Genomic DNA, 24,965 nt, shown 5'->3' with positions numbered 1-24,965 from the left:
CCAGACCTATTTTATATTTTATTTGAAAACAAGGTCTCATTAAGTTGCTGAGAGCCTCACTAAGTAGCTGAGGCTGGCTTCGAACATGTGCGATGCTCCTGTCTCAGCCTCCCAAGCACTGGGATGACAAGCGTGCACCATCACGCCCAGCATGCATTTACATATTTTGATTGGTGCATTGTGATTATCCATCATAGTGAGGTTCGCGTGATAGAAACACACAGGCACACATCATTCATTGTGTGTTTCCCTCTAGGTCCCTACTCGCTCCCTTACTCCCTGTAGATAATCTTTATATTGTTAAGGAAAGAATATTTGTACCCATATAGAGTATTGTAGCTAGGGATTTATTGATGCTAAGCCATCCATGAAATGAGTTTTTAAATTATTTAATTCTCACATTATTTTTTATTTTATATTTTTAATTATTATATTTATATTATTTAATTCTCATAGTCATCCATCTTAGGAATGTCAGAGAATTGAGAACAAATCTTATATAAAAAAAATCCATGTGACTCTGTAGATACCAAGTTCTAGATACCCAAATGAACAGAATTTGTGAAATATCATCTTTATTTGAGCCCTGGTGTACCCTTCACTCTTCCAAATGCTGCTGCTCTGGGTCTGGACCTCTATCCACAATGTTATATACAGCTTGATTTTCTGATTTCCCTTTGGGTTTGTCAATGGGAAGAGCCAGTAGAAGATCAGAGAGAAAGAAAAGATAAAGAGATTGTCATTGTTACTCCTACTGGTCCTTCCTCTGAGTTGAAAGTGGCATTATTTCCCTTCCAAGTACTAGAGCCTCTGTTGGGAAGCCTTCTTTTATGGTGATAGCTAAGGCTATATCTTTCTCTACCTTCTGGTAACCCCCAGTCCAATTAAGGGGATTATTTTAGTTCTCTGTGCCTTAATATTCTTACTTATTATATAGGGAAAATAATATACCTCCTAAAGAAGGTGGTTGGGAATATCAACTGAGTTAATACTTGTTATATACTCATACTCGTGATGTGTCATATACTAAGTACATTGCATAAATTACCTTATTTAATCTCCATGGCAATCTATTTTTCTGATGATAATAACAATGGCAATCCATTTTCTCTCTCAACACCTTCATTATACTGGCTTACTCTTGTTTAGGGGGGTCTTAAATGTCCCCAGATAAGTTAAAATCACACCACCACCCACACCTGCTTTCGAACACAGCACCACAAGTTTGTACATTTATTTATTTATTTATTTATTTATTTATTTATTTCTGCAGTTCTGGGCATTGAGCCCAGGGCCATTCTACCTCTCAGCTATATCCCCAGCCTTATTTTTTATTCATTATTTTGAAACAGGGTCTCACTGAGTTGCAAAGAGCCTCACTAAGTTGCTGAGGCTGTCTGCGAATCGTGATCCTCCTGTCTCAGCCTCCCGAATGCTGGGATTACAAACATGTGCCACCATGCCTGGCTTGCTACCCTTGTAATATGCATCACTTCCTGAGATTATTTCTGTTTTCATGCTTATTCTCTCTTCTCAAATACTTTCTGTGACAGCAGTGAGTTGATAGTTTCCCATTCCCCCACGAGAAAGCTAGAGTTTAGCATTTTGCCAGCTTCACATGTTCTTTCAAAAAATAAATATGGACCAAGTAAAATTATATTGTGTATAAAAACCACATTTTCTTTATCCATTCATCTGTAGACAGACGCTTGGGTTGGGTTTAAAATTTGGCTATTGTGAATTGTGCTGTTAAAAGCATAGATATGCAATGTATCACTATAGTATTCTGACTTTAGTCTTTTAGGAAGATATGGAGAAGTGGTATAACTAGGTCATATGGTGGTTCCATTCCTAGTTTTTGAGGAAGCATCATACTGATTTCCATAATGGTATTTAAGGTATTTATTTAAAATTTACAATTTTACCTACAGTGTATATAGTCATAGATGGACATGGGTGGCACATCCCTATAATTCCCATATCTGGGAGGCTGAGGCAGAAAGATAACAGATTTGAGGACAGCCTTATAAACATCATGAGACTCTGAGAAACCTAATGACTCTTAGGAACCTAGCAAGACTCTGTTTCAAAACAAGAGGGTGTGGTTTGAAAGTAGAATGCCCCTATGTTCATCCCTATTACCACAAAAAAGAAAAAAAAGAGGAGTTATTTACCATAAAAACAAAATTATGTTATTTCTAGGAAAACGAATGGAACTACAGAATATTGTGCTAAGTAAGATCAGTCAGTCTCAGAAAGTTGAAGGTGGTATGTTTTCTCATATATGTGGAAGGTAGAGAAATATAGAAAACATAAGGGACTTTAAATAATGCAAAGACTGATCAATAGAGTATTTGAAGTGGGTTGGGACAAAAGTTATTGAGGGAAAGAGGAAGGGTGGGAGGAAACAGTTCAAATAATACTAAAGCAATATGTGAATGTATTATTACCAACTTCACTAATTCATATGGGGAGAAAGATGTGGGCAGTGGGGTGGGATGTGGTGGGAAATACACAACAGCTGTGTGCTAGTATGTTTTTAACACACGGAATCTCACTGTGAGGTATAATCGCCATGTACCAATAAATTATATAAAAATAAGTACATAAAACCATTATGGAATGAAAGATGAAATAAAGAAATCAAGGGATAGAAAGTTTACTCTGGGCATTTTGTTTACAACAAGCACAAAAGAATTCAAATATATGTCAGAAGGGTCCCTCCTTGTGCTTCTTTCAATAGTTCTTGGAAGAAATAATATAGGTCTTAGCCAGAGCCATAACACAGGTGATAAAAAAGAGAAGTGAATTAGAAAGATACTTCAGAGAGAAAATTTACCAGAGTCTAATTGACCAGTCAAGACTCACCCTGGGTTGTCCATGGCCCCACATGTACACTTGGGTGGATATGCTTTTCTTCCCAGTGGCCTGTAGTCCAGCACTGATCTGTTATCTGGTTCTACCCACGTTTTGTCTTATGTTCTCATAGCATCTTTTAGTCCGGTGCCCAAATGCTTAGGGCCTCGTCCACGGATAGGCAGCTAAGATCTCCTTGATGGTGTACGAATGGAATCAGTGTGTTCTCTTTTTCAAGTTAGCTATTCCTCCATGCTGGAACTTCTTTTATTTTTTTGGGGGGGGGGGCATAGGTGGCTACTGAGGGACGTAGTGGCTATCAGAGAGAGCTTTATATCTATAGTTTTTGCATCGTTCACAAATCAAAGGCCAAGTATAAAGTGGATTCACTATCAGCCAGTTTTATAAAAAATTCTATTTTATAAAAATGTAAATTTTAGAGTCATTCTGATCATTTGTTTAGTATTTTACTTTCAGGAAGCATTGTGTTTTCTCCAAATTATTCAAAACTTGTATTGCATCCTCTAGAAGTATTTCTTAGGGGTCATGGAAAAGAAGAAGCATGCTAAATAGAACATGATAATTATGTTCCTCACTAAGTGCACATAGAGATCCATTTGACAGTTACAGTCTACCTGTCTCCCGGTACAGATGAATATGTTTTCAGTAAATATCTAGTAGATTGGCAATTTTGCTTCCTTCTCGAGAGGGGAAGAACAATGGCTCTCATAACCAGCAATTACTGACAGAGTGCTACAAGGAAAACCCCTGCAGCCCCAGTGCCCTAGAGGACTGAGGTCCTGGCATTTTTCTGGATTATAGCATTTAAGGCTGCTGAAGCCATGTTTGGTTTTGTTTGTCAGATGGTGTCTATGTGTGTTAGTAAAACAAGCAAACAAAAAAAAAATAAAAGCATTGTATACCAAAGATAATTTTAACTTTTTGTACATGGGATTATTGTTAAATCATTTTGTCCTGTGACCTCTCTTCCTCCAGAATATATTATAAATTCTAAAACAATAGGGATTGTTTATTTTTATCTCTGTGATTCTTTATTAAAAATACTGCTGAAAACAGGATTAAAGATGAATAACACGTTGGGATCATGACATTAGAACTTAGCGTACTAGTGCTTTTCAGGGAAGTTATTGAAGTCCAAATCACAGAACCAAGGTCAAAAGCAAAATACAAGGCTAACCTCAAAAATATTTACATGAAATAAGTACACTAACAGAATTTAAAAGGGGTACAAAAATTTGAAATGACCAATGTTACATTATTTCAAGGGTTGTCCTTTCTGTGCCTTTATCTGTCATAACAGGGAGGTATGCGGAGTTTATGTCCTTAATTTGACTATTCCCAGATATTAAAATCTTCCTGTGGATTAAAGACTAACTTTCAGACAACCTCTTAAGTGTTTTTGTTTGGTTTGTATTTTTAACATCTTTTTGATATACTGCTTATTTTCTAGTACACCGCGCAGGACCTCACATATAAAGGATATTTTCTGGAACTTTTCAGTGGGAATTTTGGGTTGTCTGAGGTTCTTCCATATTTTCTTCATATATGTGGTAGAAACTAGTGAAATTTTAGAGAACTTAAATTTTTTAAAAACTTAGGTGAATTCATGGGCTCCTACAAAAGAGATAGAAGAATACAAAGGATATAGTGTCCAGCCCCACAGGAGGATACTTCTCCCAGATTTTTTAATGCACTATCTCCTCAGTGGAAAAACAACAACAAAAAAATATTACCTTACCTTTTTTTTTTGGTATGATTCTAAGAGTTGTTTGAAGCATGAAAAAATCCTGAGTGGAAGAATGTCTCTATATAATATAACTTACGAAATACATGTGGTATCATTAAAAACTGACTTGAGGTTTCCTTTTTGACATCCTCCTATTGTTACCCTTTAAGAATGCCACATAATTGGAGAGAAAGAAAAAATGGGGAGTGTGTTGTCTAGTCTTATATATCAGCCTAGCTAGGCCGCAGCACCCAGTTATCTAAGCAAACACTAATCTGAATGTTGCTATGAAAGTATTTTGTAGATGTGGCAATGCATATAATTAGTTGGCATTAAGTGAGGGGCAGATCATGCTGGATAGTGTGGGTGGGTCTCATACAATCAGTTTAAGATCTTGAGCAGAAACTGAGGCTTCTTGAAAAGGAATTATGATGCCAGACTATAGAATCCTCCATTACCTTCTGGGCTAATATTCTGCCTTATAAAGTTTGTTCATGCCTGCCCCCATAGTCTTGTGAGTCAGTTACTTCAAATAAATTCATTTACATATGTGTTTATGTGTATGAATATATATGTATATGCATATATCTGAGTATATATACATATACTATATTTAGTCAGATAAATATAGTATAGGCATATATATATATATATGCATATGCATGCGTGTGTGTCTGTGTGTGTGTGTGTGTGTGTGTGTGTGTGTGTTGTTCTAGAAAACTTCAAGTGATGCAGGGAGAGTGAGCAAAGAAGAAAGATCACATTTGTTTACATACTTTTCTCTTTGCAGTCTTTTCCAAATACAATTGCAGTTTGGAAATTTGGCTGTATCCAAATTATACACCTAGTGCATGTGTATCAAGAAAACAAAAAGGAATATAGCCTTTATAGAAAACAGTATGAAGTGTCCCTAAAAAATTAAAATAGAACTATAATCAGATCCAGCAATCCCACCCCTGGGCATTTATCCAAAGCAAGTGGAATCAGTAGGTTGAAGAGATATCTGTACTTCTCTCTATCTCAGTATGCTTCATACTAGCTAAGATATGCCATCATTGGATGATGGATAAAGAAAATAAAAAAGAAAATATGGTAAATAGGGATACTATTCGGTCATAAAAGGACTAAGTTGTATCATTTGCAACAACATGGGTCAAACTGAAGGTCATTATTTGAATGAAATAAGCCATAAACACAGAAAGATAAATACCATGGGATCTCATTCATGGGTGAAATCTAAAAATACTTGGTCCCCTAGAAGTAGAATGGTTGGAACAGAGACTGAGGAATGTACAGTAAAGGGAAGGGGAGGAAGAAGTTGAATAATGGGGACTAAAGTATAGTTAGAGTGAGAAATACCTCTGGTACCCTACTGCAGTGTGAATACAGATGATTTTTAAGATAGTATATATTCCAAAGGAGCTAGAGAAAAGAATTTTTGAGTATCTTCACCCCAAAGAAATGATAACAATTTGAGAAGATTGACATGCTTGCCCTGGTTTGACCATTATATAATATATATCCATATCAAAGCACCACATTGTACCCCATAAATATGTACAATTTTGTGTGTCAGTTAAAAAAACACAAACATTACAAGATAATATGGCTTAAAGCATTCAGCTGCTTTGCTAAAACACTGAACAGCAGGAGTTATAAGAGGTAACAGTCTAGTTCCCACCATCAAATCAAACAGAAACATCCCAGTGATTCAAAGCATAGGATCTTGTCACCAACACTATGCTGTTAGTCTTCCAAATAGTAAATGCCTCATAAATGTACAAAAGTGCCCCTGGGTATATAGGTAAACATGAGCACATCGATAGAGTTGGTTTTGTTCCATATGACATACTGATTCTTTTTAGGAGCAGAGAATTTGCCATGCATGCAGACCTAAACAAATAAAACAAACAGGCCAGGGAGAAAAAAAAAAACAAAACAAAACAAAAAAAGCAAACTTGCTTTGAATAGCAGGAGACGATGTTTTAGCAGCTGAGCAGGGCAAAAGCTTCATGAGCCGCTCTTTAATGCTGCGCTTGGTGGTGTTCTGAGCGTAGAGGAAACCTAGAAAATACATGATCAGTTCTGTTAATGCTGTGGGCACAGAGGTGCTGGGCCATGCAGCAGGATTCGCAGAGAAGCCAGGCAGGCAGAGTTGGGAAGAAGCATCCACTCAGGCAGTCACAGGCAGTGCATTGGGACCCCCAAATCGGTTTCTCCTTATTTAGGTTTTCTTTTTACAGACTTTCTTTACATTGCATTTAAAGACAATGTTTAGCGTGTGCAAACAGAATCATGAAAGAATATATATTGGACGACAAAAGTGAAATTTGGTGGCTCTTTTGGCCTTCCATCAGGAATAAAACAAAAAGTTAACTGGATTGGAATTTCAATATTCAAACCAGTGGTAAGGGCCCGCATCACAATTTTCTGTTCCCATTGCTCCCCGTTTTTTGATTCCAGGGGAGATAGACACTCTTCATAAATCATTCATACCACAATCACCTGTTAGTACCTTTGCCTTCCCTGAAAGTGAGGAAATCTATGTCCTGGATATGACACTTCATTAGCATATGCTGACATGCTCGGGATGTGACAATCCTCCACATTTTTCACTCATGGACATTAATGAATGGAACTTATTCAAGGCGAGCGATTCCAAAATAAGCAAGGTGTATTTATAAAATGGTAAACCAGGAATAGATAGAGCACCATCTGTGGCTTGAGATAGTTGGAAAGGACTCAAGGAATATCCATAGTGGCCAACCCGGAAAACTCACAAATACCTGTAATGACTTCTGGTATCAGGAGCCAGCTGTTCAACTCATCATCAACTTAACCACTCTGAGGACAGAGATGCCTGAATTTTCACACTGATATCTATTATTTCTCCCAAATTAGTGGAAGGCATAAGATATAACTCAACAGCAAGAGAACTGATTTAAATTGAGATCAGACCATCTTTATAGTATAGACACAGCAAGTATATCACTTGTTTCTTGTTTATTTCAATTACTATCTTGGAATTATAAACAAGTCCTGACCCCAACATTACAGAACTATTTCCCTTTGGAGATGATCTAGCCCATCATCAGTGTCTACTGAGTAAAACTCTTCTGTGCAGGGATGATACGGTGAAGTAGTAAAAATATAATATAAATCAAAACAGATCATTTTCTTGCTTGAAATCTCTTTGAAACCTGCAAGCTATCCTTTGAACAAGTAGCATCCTTCCTACCAAGGTCCTGGATCTCCTGCATGATCCAGTCCCACCTCACTCTCTGGCACATTTCTGTCCCCTCTCCTTATCGCTCTGAACTGTTAAACATTTGCCAATCAACCTTGCCTTTAAAATAAAACTCTTCTCTGACCTTGATATAAAATTTCTTATTCATTTTATATCCCAAGTGCTGTTTGAAGGTCTGGTAGGTAACACAAGTTCAAACCGTTTCCTTTGGAAAGCTAAGAAAGAGCTGATTTATTTTCCTAACTTGGCATGTAAGTAAGCTTGTAAACATGCAAAATAAGTTTGATTTACACAAAGCAGACTCTTTAGTCTGCTTCTCCCTTCTACCTCTCTAGAAAAATGTGTCTAAGTATCTTGTCCTTTGTAAGCTTCTCTTGGACATTAGGTTTTCTGGCAAGCATGAATTCTATTCTTTCCATCTCTTCCATTTAAAATTTCTATGCCAGGATAGGTACTGACCCTCCAATCTGCTCAGCTCTTTACCAGTGACCAACTTCTACATACCCAGACAACCTCAGAAACAGCTCAGACATACTTTCCTGGCAAACTTTCCTTTTTGTGTCTCCAATCCACCTATGGGAAGAGAGACCTCCTCCTCTCTCTGCCCTATGGATCCCTATGGTTCCAGCATCTCAGCCTGTGTGCTGTGTACTATATCATATGGTAGAGGAGACCCTGTTCTTACAAGATGTGTGAGAGATAATGCACTAGCCTTCTATAGTTGGACACAGACCTTAGGTGAGTCCCTCTTACTCCTTTTTTTTTTGGTGGTACTGGGGATGGAACCCAGTGGCCTTCTACCTTCAGGCTACACTCCCAGACCCATTTTATATTTTGTTTGGAAACAGGTTTCGCTAAGTTGCTGAGAGCCTCACTAAGTAGCTAAGGCTGGCTTTGAACCTGCGTGATCCTCCTGTCTTAGCCTCCCAAGCGCAGGGATTACAAGCGTGCACCACCACACCCGGCCTCCTCTTACTCCTTTGATTCAGATTTGATTTCTTGACATCTAGCTAAACTGTACCATCATAGCACAGAAACAGGAAACACTTGATGGTGGCCGGATTTCATATTTCCCCCTCAATTCTGCTCTCTGCCAAACTCAGTATCAATGAGTTTTCTAGAACTTCATGTCTGGGAATGAGGAAGGGAACTTTCTTTTTTCCAGGTACTCAGAGGCATTAATGTTATCCCCTTGTCCCCCCACGCTCCATGATTTGATAAGATAGACAGGTTAAAATTTGCAATTAAGAGCTAGAAGAACAAGATTTTGAGCCAATTTTACTTCTATAAGCTGAATGAATTTCTACAGGTAATTAAATTTTTGGTGTCTGTCTTTCCTTTGTAAACAAAAGAAATTATATGAAGGGATCTTAGCTGTTCAAACAGTTTAAAGTTCCCTTTTAGGAATATGTCTATATATAATTGGTGTAGATTTACTACCTTGTTTCTATAGTGTTTTATTCCGTGAGACCATAAGCTTCTAAAAGTCAGGATGTGGATATGATATATTTCCTTTGCCTCCTCTTTCTCTGTCTCTCTCTCTACTATTAGATCCTTCTGCTCTTTTCTCCTTAAAATGTCCTGGTTGAGGGATCAGTCACTGGTGCCGAACAGCCTCAAGTCAGACCTCAGTACCATATGACCTGAGGTTACTTAACTATTAAGCTTTATAAACTTCACTTTTCTCTTTGGTAAAATTAATTACCAATAGTATCTATTTCAAAAGTTGTTGGTATCAAGTGAAATAACAGAGCAAACATTTGTCACAATGGCTGCCACACAACACACTCTCAATAAATGTTAGATCTTAATTTTTTTTATTAATTTGAAAATACCAAATTCTCTCCCATCTCAAGGCCTTTTAGCAGGCTGCCATTTGCATTAACATTTTTCCCCTCCTCTTCTTCACTTTGTTAATGCCTGCTTATCTTTGAAACTTCGGTTCCACCATCATATCCTTAAGAAAATCTCATACAATAGATGAGACTGGGTTATAAACAGCTATTGCATCTTCCCGTAGTTTCCTTTATTTCTTCTTCTCAGGAAGCATAATTAAAACAATGAATGATACAATTAAATATTTGACATGTATCCCCTGTTGCAATGTTAGATTGAAGATTTCAGCTTCCATCCTTTAAATAATAAATATTGTAAGATATGCTGTCCCACTGGAAGCAATTATTTAACTGGATAAGTTACACGAGACAACTGTTTTCAAACGCGGGACAGTAAGATATATAGAACTGTGTTGTTTGAGAGAAGAGAACCCTAAAAATGCCCTGGTTCACTCTGCCTGGTAGAATGTTACTTCCGTAGATCAGGGAGGTGATGTCATGGTCGCTAATCTGAGATGGCAGAACAGGCATCCCAGGCTTCCAATATAGCTGGGCTTTGTAGTGCAATGACCAGAGAAAAATCGATGTCTATGGTAGAAGAGTGTATCAGGGCCTGTGTGAGGATTAAATGTGTATTATATACTAAAGAGCTGAATATGCATTCATAGTAAGGCTTCATAATACTTATCAGGCAGATGCTGCTCTGTGACCAAGAATCAGATGGAGATAACAGAAATAATATAGTATTCATAAGTGCTGAGATATTGCCAACCAGAAAAGGAAAAAAAAAGAGGATAAAGAAACTGAAGAGACCACTTTCATTCATTTGTAAGCTTGGAAAGACCCTTTTTGGAATAAGAAAAATTTCCTAGAATAAGCACCATACCCTACGACTAACATTAAAACCAAATTCACTTATGCTAATAACAACAAAAAGTAAGTAATGCCAGAAAGATCAGAGAGAACAGGTGACCTATAGAATCCCTTCTAGAACAATATTTGACACAGAAGATAATACAATCTAAACTCTGTAATGTTGTGTCATAATGATGTGCATTGTGCTATCAAAAATTACCCAAAATATAAAGGAGCAAAAAATGTGGCCCGTAATTAAGGTAAAAATGCAGTTAATAGAAATAAATAGAACTTAAGATGAGACCAATGTGGAAATTAATAGGAAATGGCTTTCAAGAAAAAGATGGTCATGATGAGCCTGGTGGGTACTTAGGAGGTTCAGGCAGGAGGATCATAGGTTCAAGGACAGCTTTGGAAACTTAGTGAGGTCTATGGAAACTCAGAGATTCTATTTCAAAATAAAAATATAAAAACAGATAATTGAGTGATGTGTGCCTATATGCCTCTATTGACTTGTACTCCATTAGGTTGTATGACTACAATTCACCAATTAAAAAAAAAAAACAACAAACAAAACTAAAGCTCAGGAATATAGCCCAAAGGTTGACTGCCCCTGGGTTCAACTCCCAGTACCAAAATAAGAAAAGGATGGTTATAGTAAGTAAAAAGATAGAAAATTTCAGAAAAGCAATTTAAGCAATAAAATGAAACAAAATGAAAATTCTAGAAATGAAAAGTAAAATATCTGAAGTAAAATATCATTAAATTGAATTAGCAACAGATTGGGAACTACTGAGGAAAGAGTTATCATAAATTTAAATAGAAATCAAATGAAAATCACTTAATATGAACAGTAAAAAGAAAAATATTTAAATAATAAAGAACACCTTAGGAATCTATACAATATATCAGGAATCCCAACATAAGTATAATTGGAGACAAGAGAGAGAAGAAGAAACTTTGAAAGAATTATGTACACCATATTAAACATTTATTTAAGAGCTTCAATGTAATGACCCCAACAAAGTTTTGAACCTCAAGCAAGACAAACACAAAGAGAATCATACATAGCTATACCAGAGTCATAGTGCTAAAAAATAAAAGAACAATCTTTAAAAAAAATAAAAACAGAAGTAAAGCACACATGTATGGGTATGGCAATATGGAATGATTTCTCATCAGAAATATTACAGGCCAAGAAACAATGTAATAACACTCTTAATATTCTCAGAAAAATTAAAGACTATCAACCCAGAATCCTATATTAAATAGAATTAGTTTTTTTTATAATGAAGATGAAGTAAATATTTTTCAGATAAACTAAAGCCCCAATGATTCATAGCTAATAAAAAGAAACTGCTGCATTACAAGGAAAACAAAGGGATTTTCTCAGGAAAGGGGAAATTGCATGGAAACTTGGATCTCTAGCTAGAAATAATGAGCAATGCAAATTAAGAATATATGAACAAATATAAAATATTGTATTGTTTATTTATTTTTGCAGGTCTGGGGATGGAACCCAGGGGCATTTGACCTCCGAGCTACACCCCCTGGCCTATTTTTTATTCTTTTTATTTTGAAACTGGGTCTCACTGAGTTTCAGAGGTCCTTACTAAGTAGCTGAGGCTGTCCGTGAACCACGATCCTCCAGGTCTCAGCCTCCCGAATGCTGGGATTACAAGCGTGCACCACCACGCCCGGCTACTTCTCTTATTTATTCAAAGAAAAAAAATCCAGGTATAGTGGTATATGCCTGGGTCTCTTAGACCTTGCCTCAAAATAATAAATACAAAAGGCTAGAGTGGACGTCAGTGGTAGAACGCCTATTAGATTCAATCCCCAGTTACACACCACACTTAGTAAGTTAACACTTTTGGCACTTTCAATGCAAATATTAATGCCATAACTAATCTACAACATAAACCACTGAATCCAATGATCTTTTCACAAATATACCTCCTGTGAACTCAAAATCAACTGCCTACCCTTGCATCTACAAGTCAAGCCAAAATGCCAGTGTACGTGCACTTCAAAATTAATAAAACAAAGCACCAGAAGAGACTAAAAAGTAAGTGCACAAATATGGTGGCCACTTTAATTGCAATGTGACTGAATAAAAGCCCATTCAATTTTACCTATGGAAAATATTCCATCTGATAGTGCCTGATATGACAACAAAGAAATCAGCTCATCATCTGGATTACTCCTTTTTTTCTGACTATGTAGATCTCAATAGTGGAACAGGCAAGTGGGTTATTTTTTCAATGGCTGCCTTTTTAATGACACAATAAAAGTCATTGCATGTACCTGTTAGGATTCTGTGCTGAGAAATGGACCATGAATTAAGAATCCCACAAATACTCATGATGTTAATGGAGGTGGCAATTTCACCATCATGAGATTCGTGCATATTTCCCTGTTTTATTTTAGTACAGATGACAGCAAAAACTTAGATTTCCTGTGGTTCTGCTTTGAAATAAAGGGCCTACTCCATAATTCAAAGTCCTGGTCAGCTTCCATCTTTTGCTTTTGAATTATGGACAATGTTTTTCTTCCTAGATCCTAAGCTTGTGGAAGAAAATAGCTAATAATATTTCAACAGACATGGCGTCTTTCCAAAGATCAATAATCATGACAAAAAGCACCAGGAGTTTCAGAGGCACTGTGATCCCATCTGTGTCCCTCTCTGAATCAGTGACAAGCTGATTCATTAGCAGTGACTTGGATGCGGGGGTAGAAAGTATATTCTTCACTAGTTACAAATGTGATCTGTCTGCTGGGATGTCTATTTTTTAAGTGAGATTATAGCTCATAAACGCACACACATGTTATATTTTAATACTCATTTGTAAAAGTACAGGCCCCCAGATAATTTAGGGTTTAGAGTCTGGTAATAATTCTTGCTGAAAGCAGCGGCCAAACCAGCACCCAATTGCTTTATGATTCAGAAGGATATCTTCAGGTTTGGCGACTGAATACAAGGAGAGATACCTGTATTTTATTTTGTAACTCTTGAATTTTGGAGCCCAAGAGCTCACCTTCCTAATTGACCTGTTTTGTTTGGTCTGATTGTAAAGCAGTTATATTCTCTATCAGTTAATTCAGAAGGAGGCATCCAGTAGGTGCTTGAATTTGCTGGGAATAATCTACAAAATCTAAATGCAAATAGAGTAAATTTGATTCCACTTAGAGCTGCTACTTAGAGACACCTGGTTTTCGAATAATGAATGCTATTCTGTCTGTCAGCTGTTGGGCTCTCTCTGGCTCTCTTGGCTTCTTGCACTCCTCCTCCTCCTCCTCCTCCTCCTCCTCCTCCTCCTCCTCCTCCTCCTCCTCCTCCTTCTTCTTCTTCTTCTTCTTCTCCTCCTTTTCTCTCTCTCTCTCTCTCTCTCTCTCTCTCTCTCTCTCTCTCTTTCTGTCCCACTCTCTTTCATGATTCTGTTTTCCTTTTGATTTCTTTACCTTTGTGCTGATTTAGTGATTCATAAAACATTTGTAAAGACCTTTAATCAGCTGAGTACACAATAATAGTTGTAAGTTCTCCCACACAAAGCAAAACAGGGGGAGTGGGTGAGAAGTGAAGGGAAATATACCCAGACCTGCCAGTAAACACTGAGATGGCCAAAGCTACAATAATTTTAAAATCCAGTGCAGGTTGAGTTTCCCCCTATCTGGAATGTTTTGGATCAGAAGTGTTTCGGATTTTGTAGTTTTTAAATTTTGAAAGATTTTCATTGGCTTTTCCAGTTATGCATCCTAATATAAAATCCAAAATTCTGGAATTTTACACTGGTGGGATTCAATCTGTACTAAGCTTTTTGATTGTTTATCATACTGTCCTGCTCTGCTGGCCAAACTAGACAGAAGTTATGAGCAGACAGCAACAGCAAGGAAAAGACATCCGTTTCCCTTGAAATATTTTAAGATTTACCACTGAAGTTCAATTTTCCTTTCTTTCTTCTACTTACATGGGGGTATCTTCTGTGTGGAAGTATGAAAATGATCTGTGGCTTCCTATAAATAAAGTGATAAGTCCTCTTTGACTCGGTCCAGACAGTTTTAGTTTATGAGTGTTGTCCTAGAACACTATCTGTTTTCACCCCATTTTTATGATCTATCTATCTATCTATATATATATATGATTATACATAATCAATATATATTTATATTACATATATATAGATAAGTAGATAGCAAACTACAGGGCCATTCAGTATTAACATTAAGAACATTAAGAACATTAAGGTCTGTTCCACAGACTTAGCTACAGTCATTGACTATAAACAACCACGGTATTAGACTATAGACAGTGTGAATGGTGTCTATTTTTAAAATGGTATTTTGAAATTAATATGTATCTTTCCAAAAGAATTAAAGTCATAATGCTATAGTGATAGCTGGATATTTACAATTATAGCAGTATAATTAACAATAGCCAAAGTATAGAACCACCTCGGGTTTCTGCTGACAAATGAATAGATAATGAAAATGCAGTATATACACACAGTGTCATTCTACTCAGACATAAAGAAAAACAAAACTGTCATTTTCAGGAAAATAGATGGAACCGGAGCATATTATGCTAAGTGAGGTAATCCAGTCTCAGACACTCAAGGGTGGCATGTTTTATCTCCTATGTTGAAGTTAGAGAGAAAATAGGAGTCCTAAGGGATATTAAATAGTGAGGCAAGAGACCTCGAAAGTGCTTGAAGGGGACTGGGAGAGAGAGTTAAGAAAGGGAGGAGGGAGACTGAAGAAGGAAATAGTTCAAATAATACTATGGCCATATGTGAAGGTATTGCTTCCAATCCTACTAACACCCATATGGAGGGAGGTGAGAGGAGCAGGGCAGGGAGTAGAAGGAGAAGTAAATATACCCAAAGCTGTGTGCATGTATGGGCTTGATCACACTGAACCTCATGAGGATGTACAATTGCAGCACACTCATAAGCCAAAAATTTAAAAAGTAATTATGGTTAGTTGGAAAGATGAAATGTGGAGCTAGAGATATTCAGTATTTGGAGTTATCTTGAAGGCAACATTTATTATAATAGAAAGATTTATAGCTTTGCAGTTAGAAATTATTAACTTGAATCCAAGGTCTGCTTATTTTGTTTGTAAGACTTTGGAAAAGTAACTTATTCTTATTGAGTCCCTTTGATCTTGCTTGTATCATGGGGATAATAATAATACCAGATTTTGCTGTTTCCTGAGGTGGCTAGGAGGATCAAATGAGGTTGTTTATACATAGCTGTTAGCTAGATAAATGTTTTCCTCTCTTCCCCAGTGAAAGCTGGAAGAAATTTGTTCAAGGCTTCAAACACAAAGAGAAAAAGAATACTTAAAATATCAGCAGTATCTTTGTTTTTGTAATTTTTTGTTTATATAATTTTATTAGTGCAATTTAATTATATCATAGTGAGATTCAAAGTGATACAAACATGCATGCACACAAGTTTCTTGATATAGCAATAATAAAGCAACTCCCACAACCAAATCTCTTCTTAAGTATGCCTCTTTAATAACAATTTTGTTATAAACATGGATATATAAACTAAACCTAAATTTTGACATGGAATTTCTCCTCCTCAAGCTAAAACAAATAATTAATACTTATATTAGTTTTTTTTAAAATCATTGAGTACTTTTGAAAGTCAAGCGTTGTAACTTCAAAATTTCCTTTGTGATGAGTTCATTTTATAGAGTAAGAAAGGCAGCTACAGTTCAATGGGCTGATTCTCCTGGTGACAAGAGACCACGAGTATAATTTATAAATTGATTTTTAATGAGACTTGGGATTATAAAGTTCATTTTCTCATCAAGCAGAGTGTTTATTATATAATAAATCTTTCTGCTCCTCCAACCCCAGGCACAGTCACTAGTGAATGTCTTTAAGCACAGCCGAGGATGCTCTGTAAACGTTATGATTCAACAATCACCTGACTACTGCATTTTACAAACATGCTTGAGAGGACTTTGGTGGGGGCAATAACTTGTGTCCATTCTTCATTCTGTCCAGCATTTTTAGTATACAATTCTATAGAGTCTTGTCATCCTTTAGAAGAACTTCAGTTTTTACTCAGAGTAAAACAGGGAGAAGATACAGGATTTGGGGGCAGAGGAATGATGTACTGTAATCTATTATTTCCAACAATATTCCTTGAGCACTTACTCTGACCTGGCAAAAACATGGTCACTGCTCTCATGAAACTTACAATTTAACAGAGATGGCAAATATGAACAAGGGATTAAACACTATTATAAGAAAGTCCATTACATTTTACCTTGAGCATGACATTGACCTGAAGACAAGAATCAGAAAAGGAAAGTCTAAAATGTAATGCTCTGACAACAGTAATAAGAAGGAGTGCTTCCCATTTGCCAAGCACTTTACAAGGATGACATTGTTTAACCCTCACAGGAGCCCCTTGTGACAGCTGGTACTATGAAAGCTAAATTGCAGATGAGAAAATTAAAGGTAGAGAGATGCATACAGCTCATAAGGCATAGTATCAGGTTGTCAGCACTTGACCCATCTGCTTGATGCCTGGCTTGACATTCTGAGTCTATACTACACTAACAATGGTTCCATAAAATGGACAAGATCATTGAGTGAATGGATGTCTTTATGTAACCTTCACCAGTAAAATATTTGTTTCCTTTTTTGGTGTGGTTTTTAGTTTCTTTTGCAAATTCTCAGGTACCATCCCTCCCTCCCTCCCTCCCTCCCTCATTTCCCTCCCCTCCCCTCCCCTCCCTCCCTCCCTCCCACCCTTCCTTCCTTCCTTCCTTCCTTCCTTTCTTCCTTCCTTCCTTCCTTTGTCATTGGGGATTGAAACCAGGAGTATTCTATCACTGACCTATAGAACAAGCCCCATTTATTTCTTGTTTTGAGTCAGGATCTCACTATGTTGCTCAGGGCCTAGCTAGTTTGGGTAGACTTTTAACACATCCTGTCTTGAACATATTCCAGAGAACTGAATGACATATATTCCTTTGCTAGAAATGCTATCTCTAATTGCATTTTCTATAGGACATCCATCAAATTATTCATGGTGTTAAAAAATAATAATGTAATTGAAAAGAAAGATACACTCGGAGATTCAATTTCTTCATCTGAAAAAATGTGCTAATAATATGTGACATTCACTAATCCCAAGGAAGTTAGGAGATGAATGAAGTAATTGTTTCTACAAAATCCTTCAGCTGTCAGAAGAAATAACATGTAATCCATTAAAGCTTCCAGTGTGAGAAATTACTTTCCTATCTATCTTCAGTCTTTCTGTGTCACTGTTTTTAATCTTTGCATTTAAAAAAATGTTTTTATATTTTATTTTATTTATGTTCTGTGGTACTGGGGATTGGAGAAGGGGTATTATACCTCCAAGTTATACTCCTAGCTCTATTTTTCAAATTTTTAAATTTGGGAATAAGGTCTTGCTACATTGCTGAGGCTGGCTTCAAACCTGTGATCCTCCAGTTTCAGCCACCATACCCAGCATTAACCTTCATCTTTTAACAATGTATTTATTCTACAAAATTATTCTTTAACCTCGCCAATGAATATTTATTGAATATATAATCAGATAGACCCTGTGCTAGGTACCTGGAGTGAAAATCAAGAAAGATGTCCAGTGAAGCTCAGTATTTACAATCTTATTTATTTGATTTCTCCTTAGCATTACTAGATTGGCTCTAAATTATTTAGCTATATGTGATGACTTCAGAGCAATTGAATCAGGTGATTCTAAAGAGAATATCACTGTTTTATTTTGGACAAATCTAATGACAGACCGGTATTTCTTTAAAATTATATTTTAGCTGCCTGGCCTTTATATATATACATATATAAGTTTTTTTCTCTGCTCTGGTTGTTTTTGTGAGGAGATGTTTTTTCTGGGTTGAATATCTCTCAAAAATTCATTTTCATCTGTAACCACATAGTGGGACCTTTTGGGGAAATAAAATATTTGCAGATGTAATTAGTTAAGTTATATTGGATAAGGGTGAGTCCTATATCTAATGATTGCTCTTTATGAGAGAAGACACAGAAGAACACATAGAGGGAAGACAAACATGTGAAGATGGAGGCAGAGACTGGACTGAAGCCAGGCACAAGCCAGGGATGTCAAGGATTTTCAGAAACTTTCAAAAGCTAGGAGAAAGGTGAGGAATAGATTCTCCTCTGAGCCTCCAGAAAGAACACTGTTGACACCTCAATTAAGACATCTGGCCTCCTAAACTGTGAGAAAGTAGATTTGTGTGTTTTAAGCCACCAGGTCATAGTAATCCATTACTACAGCCCTAGGAAACTAAAGCGGATAGCAACCGATTTTCAAATCCATGAGAGAATATCCAATTGTACCATGACCAAATATTCAGTCCCTGCTCTATATTGCCTTCATGCACACAATTCCCCGAATCTAAGACATGTTGTTGAATTTAGGATATCTTCTTATTAGTACTGGTCATTTTTGAAAATTATTACCAAAAATATTTATTCTAGATAAATGAATCCATTAAACACAATAATTGAATGATTTTCTACCTGTCTAAAGATGGCATATTATATATTTTGCACTTTTAAAATTTGGTAAACCCCATTTGAGTCTAAGCCTTTACACAGAACTAAATAAGAGGTGAAGAACTCCCAGTCTTGGTTTTCATTAAAGAATTAACCTAGATTTATTGAATAGCAGATTTTTTATATCGCTAACAGGTAAATTCCCTAAATGACCTTCAAAGCAGGCACAGTCTCCCACCTCATCCTTCTGTCTCACCTCTTATTTTGTGCTCACATTACCACTCCCTTCTCTTCTTGCTTGATGTTATCCTGTACACTTGTTAGTATCATGTTTGATTCCACAAAATTCAAATAGTGCAGTTCAAACTCTGAGTACCTAAGAGGATCTTTCGAGATAAGATCTTTAAAGAGGTGATTAATTGTAAATGGGGCCATTAGACTAGGGCCTTAACCTGATAGGATTGGTATCCTTACAGAAAATGAAGAGACCCAGGGAACGCCTAAACATAGAGTAAAAACACAGGAGGATATTGTGAGAAAAAGACAAAGAGGGAGCAAACCTGCTGGCATCTTGATCTTCCAGAACCATGAAACAATATATTTCTGTTGTTTCAACTGCTCACTCTGTGGTATTTTGTTATAGCAGCTAGCTACAGTGATTGCTGTATGAGAGCAGATTGGGCTGAGGCATTCTTTATCTGGAAAAGAATAATCCTAGGTTTGCTCATGAGGGTGTTCTAGAAAAGGTAAGCATTTAAATTGACTGAGTGGGTAAATAAGGCACCTCCTACCCCCATCAGTGTAGGCAGGCAAATTCTCTCTCTCTAGAACTGGGATACCTATCTTCTCCTGGGGTTCTTAGGCTTTTGGACTCTAGAGCTTAAAACAATGTCCTCTTCAGATAGATACCACTGATATTCCTTATTCTCCAGATTGCAAATGCAATATCCTGTGGTTTTTAGGCCATCATAATTACATGAGCCAACTTGCTTATTAAATATTTTCTGCTTCCTGTATTAAGTATATAAAGTATATACACTTTCTCTGTGTTTCTCTCAATATATAAAATATAATATATATATGATTCTATTTCTCTGGAAGACTGCTTAGAGAACATAGCTCTAGCACACTAATATTGTTAACCACATAGCTTACTATCCAACTGGAAAACCACTGAGAATGAAGACACTATTATTATAAATGATAGTATGACAACTGGCATAAACCATGACTTCTCAGGTTTATGTATATCTGACATTTGGTAGTCCTATTCATTGTATCTGTCACTATTAATGCGAACTAAATTTATTTAGTTATATTCTCTGCTTGTCTCCACCAGATTGTAAATTATTTGTGGGGAGAGATTTTTGTGTTTTACTATTTTATATCCACATCGAAGCTAGGTATCTGGCATGTAATATATTCTCAAGAAAAATATGCTAAATAAACAAGTGTAAAAAATAGATATTTACTAATATTTATATCAGTGAAAACTATCTCAATGTGACTACCTAATATTTTGCACATATTACTTAGGCAGGGAACTACATCTTTTTTCATACACTATCTCTCGTTCTTACAACAACTTTGCAAAGTGGGTATGATTTCATTTATATAACCTAAATAACTCAGAGAGTTGAAAATAATTGGGTAACTTTTGTCCTCCTAAGCAAGTTCTAAGAATTCAAATTCAGGACTGAATCTCTTGTTTTGTTTTGTTTTGTTTATGCAGTATTGGGAAAGGAACCCAGGGGCATTCTGCCCTCAAGTTACAGCCCTGGTCCTATTTTTTTTTTTTTTATTCTTTATTTTGAAACAGTGTCTCACTAAGTTGCAAAGGGCCTCACTAAATAGCTGAGGCTGGCAGAGCATCTGCAATTCTCCTGTCTCAGCCTCCCCAGTATTGGGATTACAAGCATATGCCATCACATCCAGCTTCTTTTTTTTTTTTTCCAGCTTCTTGTTTTACTTTTTATTTTTAAATTTTTTGTGGTGATGCCAGGCGTGGTGGCACACACTTGTCATCCCCATGCTTGGGAGGTGGAGACAGGAGGATTGCGCAGGCTTTAAGTCAGCCGCACTGGCCTAAGAGAACCTGTTTCCAAATAAAAAGTATAAAATAGGTCTGGGGGTATAGCCCCGAGATAGAAGGGTTTCCAGGGACCCCAGTACCACCAAAAAGTAAAAACAATTAAAAAACAAATAACAAAAAAAAAAAAAATTGTGGTGCTGAAGATTTAACCCAGGGGTATTCTATCCCGAAGCTATATCCCCAGACCTGTTTTTATTTTATATTTGGAAAAAAAGAACTCACCAAGTTTCTGAGAGCCTCACTAAGTTTCTGAGGCTGACATTGAAACTGTGATCCTCCTGTCTCAGACTCCCAAGTACTAGGATTTATAGGTAGGCATGCACCATCATGCTCAGCTTTGAATCTTTAATGGAAAAAACAAACAAAAAAATAACTTAGCACATTTTTGGCAGATAGAAAATAATATAAGTTCAGATTTCCATTCAAATGATCAATTCTTCCTAGTTACAATATTGCTAACTATACATGTTGAGGTACAAATGATATCCATATGGTAGATCAATGAGACTACAACTCAAATTCAATTAAACAATGTGGGTGGAAAGATTCATTAAAGCTTTAATCCAAAATCCTCTGTCAGCACAACAGAAAAAAACAGGGACAACAAATCAATGTCCCTGAAATGGATACGAGTGGCTCTTCCTGATAATTTGATTTTTAGTAACGAATGCATTAGGTTGGCACACGATGTGAAATATTGTCCTGGAAAAGAGGCAGCTCTGCCTGCTGCTCAACATTTTTATTAATAAGAGGCTGAGCCAGAAAAATCTAATGTTAAAATTTATCATAGCAGCTAAGGATCTGGGTCCTGATGAATCAAAATAATGCCACGACAATTTAATAGATGTTTCTTAATATCTTTTTATCCCAATCTCGACCATATCAGAATATTCCTAAGATAATTTTTCTGAGTTACACATAGTGAAGTCAAATTTTGCATGCAAATTGAAAGAATATCAAGTAAATAAAAAGTTCCACATGATTGGGATGTTGTGATAATGCAACGACATTCAAATTTTTGTGACGCCTCTCAAGAACTTTAGAATGCCAGGGCTGGCAGATTTAATGAATGTGGGCTGTTTAGGATTTTGTGCCAAGGTAATATTACTTAAAGCTTGTAAAAAAATAAAAACTGGCCGTTCATGCTAGCTACATGGAAAAATCTATTGAGATTCTAAATTACTTGAGATTTTCAGGAAACTTTCTTTAAATAAAGCATTTCACTGAGTGTAGTGATGCTGGGAGGCTAAGACAGGAGGATCACAAGTTCTTGGCCAGCCTCAGCTACTTAGTGAAGTCCTTCAAAACTAAGTGAGACCATTTCACAATAAAGAATAAAAATAGGACTCACCATGTGTGGTGGAGCACGCTTGTAATCCCAGCACTTGGGAGGCTGAGACAGGAGGATTGCACCAGTTTGAAGCCAGCCTCCGCTACTTAGTGAGGCTCTCAGCAATTTAGTGAGACCCTGTTTCCAAATAAAATATAAAATAGGTCTGGGAGTATAGCCCGGAGTTAGAAATGCCGCTGGGTTTCAACCCCAGTACCACACACACACACACACACACACACACACACACACACACACACAAATAGGACTCGAGGTACAGCTCAGAGGTAATATGGCCCTGGTTTCAATCTCCAGTATCACAAAATAAATAGTAAATTAATTAATTATCTAATTAGTATTAAAAACGTAATCTCTGCATAATATACTCTGACTAGACTTCATCCTAAAGGTGGTAGGACTAAAGTTTTTTTTTTTTTTTTTTTTGGTGGTACTGGAGTTTCTGGAAGCCCTTCTGCCTCCTGGCTACACTCCCAGACCTATTTTTATATTTTTACTTGGAAACAGGGTATCTGAAGCCAGTGAGTCTGGCTTCGAACCTGCCCGATTCTCCTGTCTCTGCCTCCCAAGCGCGGGGATTATAAACATGTGCCACCATGCCTGGCCATGGACTAAAGTTTTAATACTGAAAAATTTTGCTCTCATTCAATTGCGTTTTACAAATGTCTGTGTATGTTTTTTACTTAAGTATTCACTAAGAGTATTCCTAGGATCTTATAGTTTTACTACAGAGAAGATGAATTTTGTATATAAAAGTAAAATAATTTTAAAAAATCTTCTAACTCCAGAAACCAGTCCTGTATCTAGCTGTCTGACTTATCACTTGCTATACTGTGTTGGATCTGTCAGAGGGTCTGCCTCTTACAGATCTCCATGGAGTGGAACATGAGGATGCTTAGGAACTGAAACCCATCGTATTTTAGAAATCTGCTATGGCTACACATTGTAAAAGGCAAATTATTAATACTGTCACAATCGGCTTCATAAAAATCATTTGTAAAGGAAAAACAGAGCTAAGAAATGTTTTATCTCACCTAACATCACAAATCTGAAAACCAATGGAACGAATGTATATATATATATACATATATATATGTATATGTATATATACATATATATATGTATATATACATACATATATATATATATATATATATATATATATATATATATATAATCCCGCTCTATTAGAATACTAAGTCCTATGTGCTATGTGGATTTGTCATCTTGGTCTCCCCAGAATCTGCACACTGCTTAGCATTGGGCGTTCAATATGTGTTTGTTAAATGAACAAATCACGGTTGGTTGAATTTCAAAGGATAAAGGGAGACTCCTCTTGATGAATATACCATGACCTTTTTCGAGGTTTTCCAAACCAATTAGCATTACATCAGGGTAATCTGAAATGCCAGATCCTAGCAAGCTTGCCACTTGAAGATAACAGTGATGAGAAGCTGAGCCTTGAGGACCAAAAGAGGCAGCCCTTCATTGGTGGAGTTTTTTATGGTAGGTTTCCAGTCAGGGGGAGTTGGAGAGAGAAGGAAGGGCATCGGCACCGACAATAAACTGTAATAGTCTGAGAAAGCAGTGCTGTTAAAACACTCAGGTCATAAAAAAGAACAGATAGGAGTTATGAAATTGAGATAAGCTATCTTTACCCAGAAAAAGCAATATTGGGCTCTCAGGCTAAGATTTCCTAGGAAGCTTGTGAAAAATGACTCTCTGGTTAAGGAAAATTATGGGTTCTATCTTATTTTCTGCATGAGTAAATTTACTGGATTCAATATGATCTCAGGACCACATGTGCATAGAACAGAGAAGGAGAACTTGTCAGATAATTCTGTTTGTAGCAAAAATATATTTGTTCCATGTAAGCTTTGGAACAACTGAACTGAAGGAGTCTCAGCTTGAGATGATAATAGTAACACATCCCCAAATCAAAAGTCTAAAAACTAATAGAATGTTTGTGTGTGTATACACACATATACATCACATATACGTATATGTGTATATGTGTGTGTGTGTGTGTGTGTGTGTGTGTGTGTGTGTGTATGTCAGGTTTGATTTAGTTTTGTTTTGCTTATTAAATTTTGTTTTATTTGGTTTTGTTTTTACAAAGTATTACCGAGTTTGATCATCCAAACAAAGTCCTAGCCAGGCATGGTGGCTCATATCTGTAATCCCAGTACTTGGGAGGATGAGATAAGAGGATGGCAGGTTTGAGACCAGCCTTAGCAATGTAGCAAGACTCTTAGCAACCTAGTGAGACCCTGTTTCAAAACAAAAATAATGAGGGTTGGGGGGCATAGGTCAGCGGTAGATTACCCCTGGTTTCAATACTTAGTAACACACACACACACACACACACACACACACACAAACACACAAACACACACTTAACAATAAAAAGAAATAAAAAGCAAGACAACAAAAAAAACCAACAAAGACCTATGAGATAAAC

General features: G+C 36.6%; 1 protein-coding gene across 6 annotated transcripts in view; it reads right to left on the bottom strand.

Annotated features, from left to right (window-relative positions):
* The window catches only part of KCNIP4 (potassium voltage-gated channel interacting protein 4), a gene marked incomplete at both ends in the record, with an annotated part of 1,202,216 nt that overhangs the window by 154,667 nt on the left and 1,022,584 nt on the right, over nucleotides 1-24,965 (bottom strand). For 2 of the 6 annotated variants that reach the window (XM_080697130.1, XM_080697129.1), the window contains one exon: nucleotides 6,562-6,667. The exons of the other annotated variants lie outside the window; for them this stretch is intronic. In XM_080697130.1, coding sequence (XP_080553256.1) covers nucleotides 6,562-6,667 — 106 coding nt within the window. The remainder of the gene's footprint in view (nucleotides 1-6,561; nucleotides 6,668-24,965) is intronic. 6 annotated transcript variants of the gene reach the window in all.

This window comes from Muscardinus avellanarius (genome assembly GCF_963383645.1).
Source record: "Muscardinus avellanarius genome assembly, chromosome: 6".
Lineage (NCBI taxonomy): Eukaryota > Metazoa > Chordata > Mammalia > Rodentia > Gliridae > Muscardinus > Muscardinus avellanarius.
The sequence above is the reverse complement of the archived record's forward strand: the minus strand, read 5'-3'. Positions and strand labels throughout refer to the sequence as shown.